At 49.8% G+C, this 13,481-nt stretch overlaps 1 protein-coding gene across 5 annotated transcripts in view; it reads right to left on the bottom strand.

The window, feature by feature from the left end:
- CNTNAP5 (contactin associated protein family member 5) overlaps positions 1–13,481 on the bottom strand; it is a 628,981-nt gene that overhangs the window by 334,717 nt on the left and 280,783 nt on the right. For all 5 annotated transcript variants that reach the window (XM_036884000.2, XM_036884003.2, XM_036884001.2 and 2 more), the window contains exon 4: positions 3,041–3,188. In XM_036884000.2, coding sequence (XP_036739895.2) covers positions 3,041–3,188 — 148 coding nt within the window. The remainder of the gene's footprint in view (positions 1–3,040; positions 3,189–13,481) is intronic.

Raw genomic sequence — 13,481 nt, 5'->3', positions numbered from 1 at the left:
CCCGAGGAGGTGCCTGTGCCCAGGGTGAAGCTCCTGACTGTGTCCTGACTTCCCTGCACCACCTGCCCCTGCATAGCTGCCCTGCCCACCCACACCCGGAGGACTTCCCTCCCAGGGCCCAGGGGACAGGCGCACTTGAGGTCAGGGAACAGCCTGGGGAGAAGGGGAGTCTCCTCCTGCACCGCCGACCCCTCTTGAGAGCCACACTATGCAACCTAGAGACGTAGGCAAACACCCTTTGCAACGTGTAGTCACACGCAAACTGTGCAGGTGGTTTCACAGAAGGAGAAACAGAGGGTTACCAAAATGCTTCTAGTGTTACAACCTTCCCCAGCTGCATGCGGCAGACACTCCCTGCAGGTGCCGGCTCGGCAACTCACTCCACATCCCCCACGTCACCTGGCAGGTCAGACTCGGCAGGACCGCAGCCAAGGCCCAGGTGTTTGCATTGTTGCAGCTCCAAACAAGACTATTGCATGACACGCTGGGTTTTCTAATTATGTGTTATTGTAGCCACTTAGTCTGGATTCTCTTCTTTGGCACTTAATTTGTGGCCAGGCTGGGAGGGGAGATGCCGGGTGGTCAGCCTGAGGGAGGCACCCGAGTCCATGGAGCTCCATAAACCCAGCAAGGCGTGTGGACAAGTACAGGGAGGAAGGGAGGGAGGGGGGTGCTTCATTGCGAGGACTTGCATGGCCGTGGGGGCCCGCCAGGGCAGGTCTGTGCCCACGTGCAGGGCAGGTGTCAGGGGGCGCAGGGTGGACCTACTCAGGCGGAGCTGGCACTGCTGTGCATGGGCCGACCTCCCCCCGGGAACCCTCAGTCCCGACCTCAGGCCTTTCACCTGGCTGAATCGCCCACCCCGGCTGCTTACTTAAGGCCAAATGACTGCAGGTGCTGACCACAGCCGGGCACCCGGGATGGCCCTTGGTGGAGAACTGAACGGCCTGGCCGCGAGGCACCAACCTGACAGCACCTTCTAGAGGCCCAACAAGCTCAGCTGCAGCCTGAAGGGTGAACAGGTGCTGACAGTCCCTAAGGACAAGTTTTGAGAGAAGCCAGTGTGTGAAGGTGGAGGCGGAGGAACCAGAGAGGGAGGGGCTGGGGGGCCATCAAGCCTCTACTGCTGTTCATTTGATGCTCCTGCAGCCACGTCTCTCGGTCGTGCGGTTGGCCCAGGGCAGCAAGGGCTGGGATGCTGCTGAAAGGCAGATTCAAGTCCACAGCCGTGCCGAGGCTCTGGCTTTAAGAGAAACTGCGTATCCCTTTTTCCCAGGGGAAATCACACGCATGGCATCTAGAGCTGGGGGCTGGGAGTGCCAGCTCCAGCGACCTCAGAGGAGGTCCCCGAGTTCAGAAACATGCCATCGCACACAGCCTCCTCCTGCGGGCCTTTCCCTGTGCAGAGCATGCCGTCACTCACCTGGGGAGGCCTGGAGGGGACCCCGTGGAGGACCGGGCAGCCCCCAAATCAGGAGCTGCTAGCACAGCCAAGAATCGGGGGGTAGCAGGTCTGGGAACCTCCTCATACTATACAAAGATTTGCTTGTAGGAAAATGTTACTGTGGGCACTTGTCTTAAGAGAGGTTCCTTGCTGCCATCAGCTTCCCAAAGGGGTCCACCTCCAGCAAAAGGTCTCCATGCTGCTCAGAGGCCTCTGCCAACCCTGCAGCCTGGCACTGGACTCAGAACAACGTGCCTGTAAAACACTGTCAGCAGACGGGGCAGAGAGAAACAGTGAGGGCGCGTTAGAGCCTCAGAGCCCTCAGTAGATGGCTGCGGTGATGATATAAGTAGCCTTTTATTTCAGCATGAAAGCTTCCTTTACTTAAACATAAACCTCCTAGTGGCGACAGCTGTTATCAAGGGAAGCAGTCACAGGAGGGAGACCTGAAGGGCCAGGGCCCTGGGGTGGGAGGCTGACCCTGGGCAGCGGCTCCGGGTGGAGCAGACGGCAGCCCCTCCGCGGCTGAACGCTGTGTTGAGGGAGCTGTTTCAAACACACTCTTTCTCACAGTCCTTGCTCCAGAGAAAGGTAATCATTTCACAAGTAAATGCCCTCTGTGCAGGAATTCATTTTCAGTGCACATTCTACCTCCATAGTTTCCCAGGGAACTTGTTAACACACAGCTTGGTGGGTCCCCCTCTCCAGAAAGTCACAATGCAGGATGTATGGGCTGGGGCAGGCAAGGGCGTTTTCACGGACCACTCCAGATGGTTCTGAGGCAGGTGTTCATTTGGTCGGTCACCCTAGGGAACACTGTATAAGCACGCACCCAACAGGCAGTACTGTAACCAAAACCAGAATCTTTTGAACTAATGAGCATTAAGTGGTAGTGATCAATGAGCCATTCATTAGGGGTCACTGGGTTTTTATATATAAGCAGGATCTGTCACTGCTAAGGTAGGAGAACAACTTATTATGATGCCATTTCAGATTTAAATATAAAACCTGCAGGGTAGAATTATAGGGATGGGAGCCTTTCCTGCATTATTTTGCCCTTACTCTGGACTGATGGCCAGTTCCCCCATTTATAGAATCTTTGGTGTGCCGGGGGGAGCTCGGCTTTAGATTCAGGGCAAGCAACTCTCAGACGGCCGGCTGGCCCGGGCAGTTAGTCCTCGGGCTGTGCTGCTTTTGTCCTTCCTCGTCTGGAGCAGGGAATGGGGAGAACATTTTCCCTTCATGGCTCTGAGGAAGGGGAGAGCTGTATAATACCCCACCCCACTTCTGGGAAAGACCTGAGTGTGAGTTACTCATCCACTGTGAAGACAGACTTCAAGAGCCCATAATTTTGAATTTTTTGTTGTTAACATCTTCTCACCTATCTTGGCACCTCCAAGCACCTTCATCCCTAAATAGAAGAAGGGTTTTTCTACCTCCAGGTTGAAATTCTTCATTTTCAAATTTGCATAAGCTATTAAAAGACTAGAAATAATTTTAAAACGATTGAGATTGCCATGTTGATGACAGATACACAGAGACCGTGTGGATCGCCACTCACAGACTCACACCAGGGCGAGGTACATGGGTACTTACTGTAGGGGCATCCGTACACCTCGACCCGCATGCCAATCTTCCCACTTGGGTTCCATTCCAGGGGCACAAAGCGGATGAAGCGGGCTCTCTCCGAGTGCAGGAGCCTGTGAAGCACCACACCGTCTGCATTCGTGTTTCCTGAGAAGGTCTGTGGGGAGAAAGGGGGCCCGGTGAGACAAAGGGTGCTGTGTCTCTCCTTCACATGCCACGGCTCCAAGAACAACCTTGGAAATCCACAGTTTTTCAGAGAAAATACTCCATGTCTCAGATAATTCAAATGAAATCTGACTCTGGTGAAAATTCTGTGTGTGAGTTATATTTTTTTCAGAAATACCGTGCATTATTCTTTAAGAAATATCCTTCCCCAAATTATATGAATAAACCACTCCTGACAAGTCAGGAGACGTGACATCCCAAAGTTTCACAAGCAAATAATGTAATGGTTCTGATATTCCCAGGGTCCCGATCACAGTGGCAGGGAAGGTAACCGGCTACCCACTTAGAAGGAATGGCTCTACTCAAGTGATCGCCACCATTAATTAAGGTCCACCACTATACTAAGCAGTTTTCATCATTATTATCATTTTGCAGATAAAAAGCTGAATCCGGGAGAAAGAAAGGGAGAAAGACGTTCAGATCATCGACTTGGATAGTAATTGGTCTGAGGCTCAATGCCAAGGCTGCCCTGTTCCAAAGCGCTGTTTCTCTCTGCCCCACACTCTTCAGCTCTCCTGGTGTTACAGGAGGGAGACCAGGAGGCTCTGATGTTTATGTGATTCATTTCCACATTTCCTTGTGAAGTTAAAGTAAAGGAACACACAGCCTGCTGGCTCTTTGACACTAAAGTTATGCCTCTTAGTTTCATTTGGATGAATGACTTCTGGAGTAGAAATTTTTCTGCAGATAGAATTCAAAGTGTCATACCTAACCATTATTCCTCCCCACTGGGGTAAAATATATGCAATAGAAAATTTGCAATGTTACTGTTATTTTAAAGTATCGTTCACTGGCATTAAGTACATTCCCATCGACGTGAACCCATCCCGACCACCCACCTCCAGATCTTTCTTACCACCCCAGTCAGACCTCATCTTTAAGGCAGGACATCAGCTAGCACACTGGTTTGCCTGCTTCATTACGAGTCATCCGCGGCCTTCTTTTCCGATTCAAGAACTGAGATAAAGCATGCTTGCAAATACCCTGTGAACCTCATCCAACTAAAAGAAGATCCACTGATTTCTCAATCAGCCAAAGTGAACAACAAAATAAAGGATTTTAGCTGTTTAATGGAATCCATACTCAAAAGATCAAACCTCAACCTCGACTGTATCCTCACAACACCTGTGTGTGTCCAGGACCTTGAACGATCTGGCGTGTCTGCTGTGCACAAAGCGTCCACTGGCTAACAGCTCCAACTCGGGCAGCTCATCTCAGCCACTCTTCTACCTCACACGGTGTTTCTCAAAGAGGAGGAAGCTCACTTCCTGCGGTCCAGCCGCGCCTGCCACAAACCTCTCCTGAACAAGCAGGCCTGAGAGGGGAGGCACTCCTGGAGATTCAGCTCCAACACTCCTCCCGCAGGCCCCTCAGAGGTCTGGCCATTTCCCCTTCCCCCAGGAAAGGATGACCCCATTTCGCAGGGTAATACTTCCAGCCACCCTGCCCCCAACTTCAGCAACTGGACAGACAGAAAACTTCCTCAGGCGCCCAGGAAAGGCTCTTCTCCGTAGACTTTAGTTCTTAAATCAGCTTACCTTTGTCCACTTCTTCAGTACGTGTGTTCATATATACTGTATACATCAGGCGAGGGTCTAGTGGTTTCTCTTTGTTTGGGTGGAGTGAAGGCGCTTCATTTTTTTTTTTTACAGCCTACCGGGGGAGCTTCCATTCCGTAATCTGATGCCCTCTGACCCGTGTGCTGCAACCCCCTCCTCAGGTCTGAGCGTCATGTATCTAACCCAAATTTTCAATAGGACCCTATTCACATGAAGATAATGGATGCCCTCTTCTGAGTTCTACATAATACGTAGACTGATTATGTCTTCAACTAATATGAAAATTCTGTTGTATAATTCAGATAAAAGTTTATTTTGTGAGCTTGGGATTCTTTATAGGATCTTTTCACTCCGGCATTATGCGCTCTGCTGAGGGAAGCCTGGGTTCTCATCGCAGCAGCGTCTGGCCTGACTCCCCCACACTAGGCAAGAGCTTCATCTCCCTACACCACCCTGTGTGGCAGTCACACCACCTCAGAGTCCTCCTACCCCCAAGTGATATCATCTGCAGTTTCCTGGTCTCACTGGCTCATGTCCGAGCAGACCCAGGTCTCAAAGGTTTGAGATCTCAAAGTATGTAATGCATGGCCTCAGGGCCCCCCTGCAGCAAGCAGCCTAAAGTCCCCCAGGAAACACTCAAACCCAGAGGCAGACTGAGTCTAAAGGAGGCTTCGACTAAACTCTCACCAAGTGCAGTTCATCTTATGACAAAATCGAAGACAATCATCACAACAATGCAGGAAGTTGCAGGCTGGGGTCAACAGCAAGGGTGAATCTCGTTAGCCCCCTGGTGCTTGAATTCCACGGCCTTGTGAGAGGCACTGAAGCAACCACCCACCCAGAGCACCTCAGTCGCTGAAGGTCACAACTGAACAACAGTAAGAATGACAGCTGACTTCACATGAGAAATCAGAGTCCAGCCAATGCTGTAAGAAACTGTCAACCTAGCATCCTATACCCAGCAATAGCTTTCAAATCAAAGGAAAAACAGTTTCATGTGAATAAAAGCTGAGATAACGCATTACCTACAGACATGCACTGCTGAGACTTGCTAGGTGAGTTCTACGATCTCAAGGAATTGAAGCAAGACAGAAACACCCGTGTTCAAGAAGAAATGAAGAGCACATAAAGTGGTAAACGTGTGGGTGAACAGAATGGACTATTTTTCTTTTTTTCTTCAACATTTCAAAAGTCAGTTCACAGTATAAAGGAAAAATAAGGATGCATTGTGATATTTATAACACACATGGAAGTAAACAAATGTCAAAACCAGAGGATGGAATACAGGATCCATGGACTCACACTACTGGGATGCATTATTTATAAAGTGATAAAACAACAACTTGAGGTAAATGGTGATCAGTGAAGGATGCAAACATATAAACTAAAGAGGGAGAGCCACAAAACTATTAGAGAGAAAGAGTGGAATACTAAATCACAGTGACTGCAAACAGCCAAAGCCTGGTGAACACACGAGAGGAAATGAGAAATAAAGGACTAAGAGAGGAGAAAAAAATGTCAATATAATAGGCTTAAACATACCCTACTGGTAATTACATTGAGGAGAAAGTGAGCAAAGACTGTAATTAAAAGGCAGAAATTGTCGGGCTGGATGAAAAAGCAAGGCACATCTATATGCTTTTTACATGATCCTCTCTTAGGAAGGGCATTGGCAGGATGAAAGCAGATGACGGGGAATAATACATGCAAATAGCAGGCATGGTAAACCTGGAGTTAGTCTGTTAATATTAGACACAGCAGGCTGCATTACAAGATAGGAGACTTTCCAAAATTAAACAGATGAAAACCTAAACGTGGATGCAGTTCAACAGAGATCCTACGTACAGCAAGAAACACCTGACAGAAACAAAAAGGGGAAAAAGAAGCAATTCAACAATAGAGTTGGTTTTTAAAATCTCCCCTCAGTAATTGTTTAAATGAGTGGAAAATACCAGTAAGGACACAGAAGATTCACACAGCCCCAAACAGAGAAATTGGCCTGACTGATGTTTACAGAATACTTCACTGAACAACTGCAGATTATACATTGTATTATTTTTTTTTATTGAAATAAGGCTTATTTACAGCATTATACTGGTTTCAGGTGAACAGCTGAGTGGTTCCTGTTACATACATTACTAAATGCTCACCGTCCCAGGTGCGGTTACCATCTGATTGTACGTCGTTCCCCAGCACTGGGCTGAATGTTCTCTAAGATGGACCATATACCCTAAGATAAAGTCACGGTGAGACCACAGTTTCCTTTCTGAGCACAATTAGATAAAATTAGGAATAGATAACTTATTTGGAAGATGCTGAAATGCTTGGAAACTAATCAACACACTTCTAAATAACCTATAGGTCAAAGAAGAAGTCCTTAAGGAACTTGGACCGTAGTTTGAATTGAATGGTGACCAAAACACTGTATCAAATTTTGTGGACCTCAGCCAAAGCAGTCCAGAGGATAAAACACATGGTTTTAAGTGCTTTTTCTCCTGATAGTAAGAAAGTTATAAGATTAAAACTCTAAGTTTCCCCCCCAAAAAGATAGAAAACAGTTAACTGAACTCAGAATATTAGTAGATTTGATAATGCTGTATGGCAATAAGAAACATCAGTGACACACACGGCATGACGCCTGTTAGCAAAAGGCGGCAGCCGTTACGGTGCGCACGGGACGGTCCTGTCGTGGAGTTCTGGGAGGTGCAGGACTAGGCCCGGGTGACAGGCTGCAGGTCAGTGACCTCCTTGTCACTGGGAGCCAGAGAATGACTGTAAAGAGCACGCATGAATTCCTTGGCTCATAACATCCTTGTGAAGTCAAAAACCTGTATTATCTTCATTTTAAAGATGAGACAACAATTTTGGAGAGTTTAATGTGGGTCATAAATCATAAATTGAGAAACGATCAAACTGGGACTGGATTATAGAGATTCTGATTAAAGTCCAGTGACCCTCTCATCCCCATTACCACCCCTGTATGTCAGGTTTCTGAAGTAAAATAATTGCTGTGGCACAGGAAAAGCTGTCTTGGAGGGTGTTCTCCAGCCCTGACCCTTGCTGGCCCTCTGCCTATTCCAGTGCCCTCCAGTTACCATCAGGAAGGCTCCTTGCTCAGGGAGGCACCCCCATACGGGTGACCTGTGTGCACTGGCCCTTCCCCCTGCAATGTGCAGCCACTCACTACCCTGCTCCTCACCGTCCCAGGAGCCTCTGGGGACCCCACAGCCTAAGTCGGAGCCACGCTGTAAGCACTGCTCAGAAGTTTGTTTCCTTCTCACTCCCCTCAAGCAGCAAGGGAGAGGCCCAGCCTGAGAGGCTCAGGTGGCCACCGCCGGCATGAGTGGACAGGGGAAAGGGCTGGGGGATCCGCCACCGGGGCACCTCACGTGAATTCAAGGAGCGTGCCACACCGCGCCAGCTCATGCCGATGCCTTGGACTGGCAGCCCAACTGCAAGCATCCAGGTGCCACAGGGAAGGCATTGTTTGCTTGCCTACGTGCCATCTGGGCAACACATACCAGGTGCAGCAGCCGCATTCCACCTCAGTGCCCCTGACAGGAGGAGCAGGAATTCCCAGGACTTCTATTTCAGGCCCGGGCTCTGCCACCTGGCATGCTGCCGGCTGGTCTGTGTAAGACCCAGCAGAGCAACGGGGGAAGGAGATGAGTCACCCTCCTGACTCCCCGTCCCCCCAGCAAGGTGCTCGCACCCTCACTCCCTGGCGACGCAGATCCTGTCTTGTTTTACACAGTGCATAGAACATGGGGTTTCTTAAAGCCATGTAGAAATGGCATCCAGGAACCCAAACCAAATCTGTGCTGCTGTTTCAGAACAGTGAATTGCCAACAGGATTTCAGCAGGCCTCCCAGCGAGTTCCTGAGCCACTGAGTCAAGGGATTTGTAAAGGAACCTAACTTTGCTAAATCTTGGTTTTCTCCTCAGGAAACCAGTGGAAATAAAATCTCAGGGCAGTTGTGACCCTTACATTAAGTCCTATGGCATTTTGCACTGTGAAATCTCACAACACACATGCAGAGAGAGAGAGGGATCCCAGGAGCTAATTCCTGCGTACAAATGGCTTTGTGTGAGGACACATGCAGAGTCGGTGACTCACCAACACCCTCAAGCCCACGCCTGACACTGGTCAATTATTCCTCAATTTTCTGAACAACTTTCAAAGGGCTTTCCCCAAAAAACCATGCAAATGAAAGCTAGGGGAAAGCTGATGGGACATACAGTTTTGCTCATGAACATAGACACGTTCAACAAGGCTGAGAGCAGTTAGCATGCAAACAACACAGTTAAAACTAAAGCTGATAAGCCCCCTCAGGCTTCCGTGTCTCAAACTGCCGGGCTGGGTACCTTCAGCTTGGATGTCAGACCTGCACATGTGGAAAACGAGAGACGCAGGCATTGGTACTGACAGGACTGGGGGCTGATGGGAATTCCAAAAATGACTGACTTTAGGGGTAAAAAGGAGAAATGAAATATTGGTCTTTTCTTCTCTTGTTTGCAGGGCAATGTGTGTCACATTATCACATCATCACAGGTGCACATGTGGCCCATCAGTGTCAGAGGAACACTTAGTTAGTTAGGCCAGAAGGCCACCCGGAGCTGGACAGCTGTGGCAGGATAACCGCCCCGGTTTGATCCGAATAGTTGGCGAAGAGACCTGACCCATGCCTCTCCCCGCCCTGACTTGGGTGCCTGGGGATGGCCTCCAGGCAGGAACAACTCGAGGATTCAAGGCAACAATAGAGAAAAACTTCCGACCCCACTTGCTCCTGCGTGAGCTCCTGTCCCCACCCTCCGTTCTCCTGGAAACTGGCACTGTTTCTCTTTCCAGGCTGCACAACTGCATCGCTGAAGAGATGTGCTTCTGGCTGTTTCTGGCAGCAGCAATGCCCCTGCGAGCGGAGCGCCTCCTCCCCCATCCCAGCCCTGACACAGCCTTTATCACGCCGATGCCCCTGTGCAGTCAGTGCCAAGTTCTCACATTGTCCACACCCCCCTGTCCTGACCTGAACTGTCAGTCATCCTCCTGCAACTTGCTTACTGTCCATCCAGTTCAGAAAATGGAATCCTAAGTAAAATCCCAAGATTGGCCACTTTATTACCAGTGGGCCCACATTAATGTTATTTGCAATGAAAATCTCATCGGACAGGCACCTCCAAGCACAGCCCTAGGACCCCTGCCTGACACATTGCACACTCCTGCTTATCCCCAGGGAAGGGATGGGGGACATCTGCCAGCAGCAGCCCCCAAGTGACCTACAAACATTACAGGTACTGTCTTCATTCAAACGACCCTCCCCCTGAAGCCAGGGCGCTCAGCGACCAGCAGGCAGCTGGTTCTCGGAGGTACCCACCACCAGGCATGGCATCTGATCCCCGCCTCCATGTCCCCCATGGAAAGGGGTCAACCCTGCCCCCTCCCGGCTCTCCTGGTCTAACAATGCATGTGCTCCTCCATGACCTGCGTGGCTGACACCCTGCCGACAGCGACTCTAGCACCGCGAGAGTTCACGGGACGGCCGGAGCTCAGCTCCAGCAAAGGGAGCTGGGGAAGCTCTTCTAAAGCAGAAGTTGAAGGACTGTCAAATCACCATCGGCCTCTGCCTGCGTGGAGTCACAGATCATCACGGATTTGAAGGAAGGTCCTGAACTGAGTTGCTCAACACTCTTCCTGGACCAATAGGGACTTTCTGTACACAATTAGGATACTGGCTTCCTTATGACAATTATCGGGACTAGGTCACCATTTACGAGAATATAAAATATGACCAACTAATCATGTAGAAAGAACGTGTGTCAGCTCATAGCTAAGTAGAAATTCACAGCTTTCTGCCCACTGGCTTGGATGACCCAGACCACTAATTGTTCTTGAGGACACTATACATGGGAAGAGGCTATTTGTTTAACAGTGACTGTGTGCATATATTTGATGCTATTTGTTTCGAAATGACTTTGTGTGCATGATCCACACCCTGTGGCCACTGTGTGCTCATTCAGAGGCTCTGAATTTGGTGTGGCTGCTGCCGTGTTAAGTGAAAGGGAAATAAAACGACCGCTGACAATGGTGGCATGCATTTACACCTCCATCTCCATGCCGGGAGCTGCCACACCAAGGTGGGGGCATCTTGACCACAGGTGCACGACTGAACAGACTGAAACATCCCCTTAGCACACCAGCCTTCTCACACTCCACTCAAGCAAAGAGGAGCAGCGCCTTGCCCTCCCTCGGGCCTCTGAAGAAATGCTTTCTGAATCCTCCTGGAAGGCGGCACGGAGCCCAGGCATCCACAGGACGGCCTGGCCAGCTAGTTGGGGGCCTGCAGTTCAGGCGCTGCTGCGAGGCTGAGGCCCAGCGAGGAAGGAGACGGGCCCCTTCACGGGCACTGCAGGGGCTTCCGCAGGTCACTGGGCTGACTCTCCCCTCCCAGCTCTTCCTCGCCTCCCCCCTGGCTTTCTTTCTTCCAGAACTCCTCTGCCTCATCTCTCTCCTTTCATGGCACCACAAGCCACAATGAGCAGGGACCCCTCCTAAAGTCACAGGTGAGACCCCTAGTTCCTTCCTGAAAGGGGCAATGGCAGCACTGTCTCCCCATCTGTGCTCCCGATAGAACCCTGCTGTTTCCCCACGGTGTCGGGAAGGCACTGGGCTGCACAGAAATGCAGGTGTAAAGTCACCCTGAGAGAACTCCATGTTCACAGCCTTTGGTGGGAACCAGAGATGGGAGGGTTAAGACGTTTTCTCAGTGAGATGCAACCAATTGAAGGGGAAATTGAAATGGTATTTTGCATTAGTGCCCCCTCTTCTACCACAGTTTCCTTTCACGCTCCAAACTCCTGGACTAGAGCACTTCAGGAAGGCAAAGACAGATCACAGTTTGAACGCACGTGGCCGAGGAGCCCCGTGTCACCCAGCCCATCAGACCCCATCTGGGGGAGCAGCACCACGAGGAGCTAGTGGGGGCCACACGGTGTCCACACTTGGCCCCCTGTGACCTCATAAGTGACCCACACACTGTGAGTCTGGTGCCTACTGTCCTCCACCATTAACTGGCCAGAGGACCAAGGGGTCACCGGAAGCTTCCAGGGTGCTCTCGCCATTACTCCCACCAGCCTGTATAGGTTCACTTCCAAGTCGATGTCTACACCAGCAGATAAGCCCCAGCTCACCTGCCGTGTAACTGATGTTTCCCTAAGATAATTTACATTCCCTGAATGGGGGCCTTTGAGGAGAGAGCAGACAATAGGAAACACAAAAGCCGACATCAGGTGTCTTTCTCTCCATTTGTTTTCCTGAGATTTGGATCTCAAGCTAGTGCGCTGCAGAGAAGCTCTAGGCTCGGTGTCAGCCTTCGGCAGAACCGAACAATGGACCGAGATGGTCACGACTTGCTTCTGCCCCCTCACCTTTTTGTTCTGTTTCTGCACTTGGCTGACTTTCAACTTTTTTCTGTTAAATCGTTAGTAACTCAAGTGATGACCCTTCCCTGGGCAAATCAACATTTACACTTTTTCCAGGTTTATTGAGAAATAGTTAACTTATATCATTGCATAAGTTTAAGGTGTACAAAATTATGCTTCGATTTGCATGTACTGTGAAATAATTACCAAAAGTTTAGTCAAGATTCACCATCTCATAAAAAGAAAGAAAAAAAATTACCCTCGTGATAAGAACTCAGGATTTACTGCCCTAGCAGCTTTCCTGCATGTCTCAGAGCAGAGCTTCTGGGGCACCCCACTGTGCACCCGATCCCTGGACTTACTTATAAGGGGAAGTTGGTGCATTTTGACAACCTCCCCCCAATTCCCCTCCCACTCCTCACCTCCAGTAACCACAAGTCTGATCTCTTTTTCTGCAAGCTTGGTATTTCGGGTTTCTGTTCGTGTTTTTAGGTCCCACATATACGTGAGGCCACACAGTGTTTGTCTTTCTGTGTCTGACTTATTTCACTTTGCATAAAGCGTCTGTGTTCCATCCATTTAGCCACAAATAGAATCCCCTCACTTTAATGGAGGAAAAATATTCCACTGTGCACACAGCACACCTTCCCTGTCCATTCACCCACCGACAGATACTCACATTGTTTGCACGTGTTGGCCACTGTAAATAATGCTGCTAGGCACATGGGGTGTGGGTACCTTTTCGAGTGGTGTTCTCATGTCCTTCAGATAAACCGCCATCAGTGGCATTGCTGCATCACATGGTGGTTCCCTACGTATTAGTTGAGGAGCTTCCATACTGTTTTCCACAAAGGCTGTGCCAATTTACCTCCATACCAACAGGACACAAGGGCCCCTTTTCTGATACGCTCGCCTGCACGGTTACCGCTTGTCTTTGTCATGATATGGCCATTCTAGCAGGCATGAGGCGACATTTCACTGTAGTCTGAATTTTGAAATTTCACATTTTGCATAGGAACTTGTGAAGCACAAAGAAACAAAGAAGAAAGGAAGGGAAAATTTACATGCTAAAATAATTCATTTCTGCTTCCAGTTTGACTAATAAGTTGGAAGAAAACACCTGGATATTGTCAGCAAGCTCCGAGGTCTGCCCGGAGTAAATGGAAGCCCAAGCACGCGTCTGGCACGCGGCTCCCCGCTCTGCTCTCCACCACCCCTGGATTACCGCTCAGCCTCCACTGCGGCTCCCC

Source organism: Manis pentadactyla, chromosome 8 (assembly GCF_030020395.1).
Source record: "Manis pentadactyla isolate mManPen7 chromosome 8, mManPen7.hap1, whole genome shotgun sequence".
NCBI classification, from domain to species: Eukaryota; Metazoa; Chordata; class Mammalia; order Pholidota; family Manidae; genus Manis; species Manis pentadactyla.
This window is presented reverse-complemented; position numbering and strand designations above follow the sequence as displayed.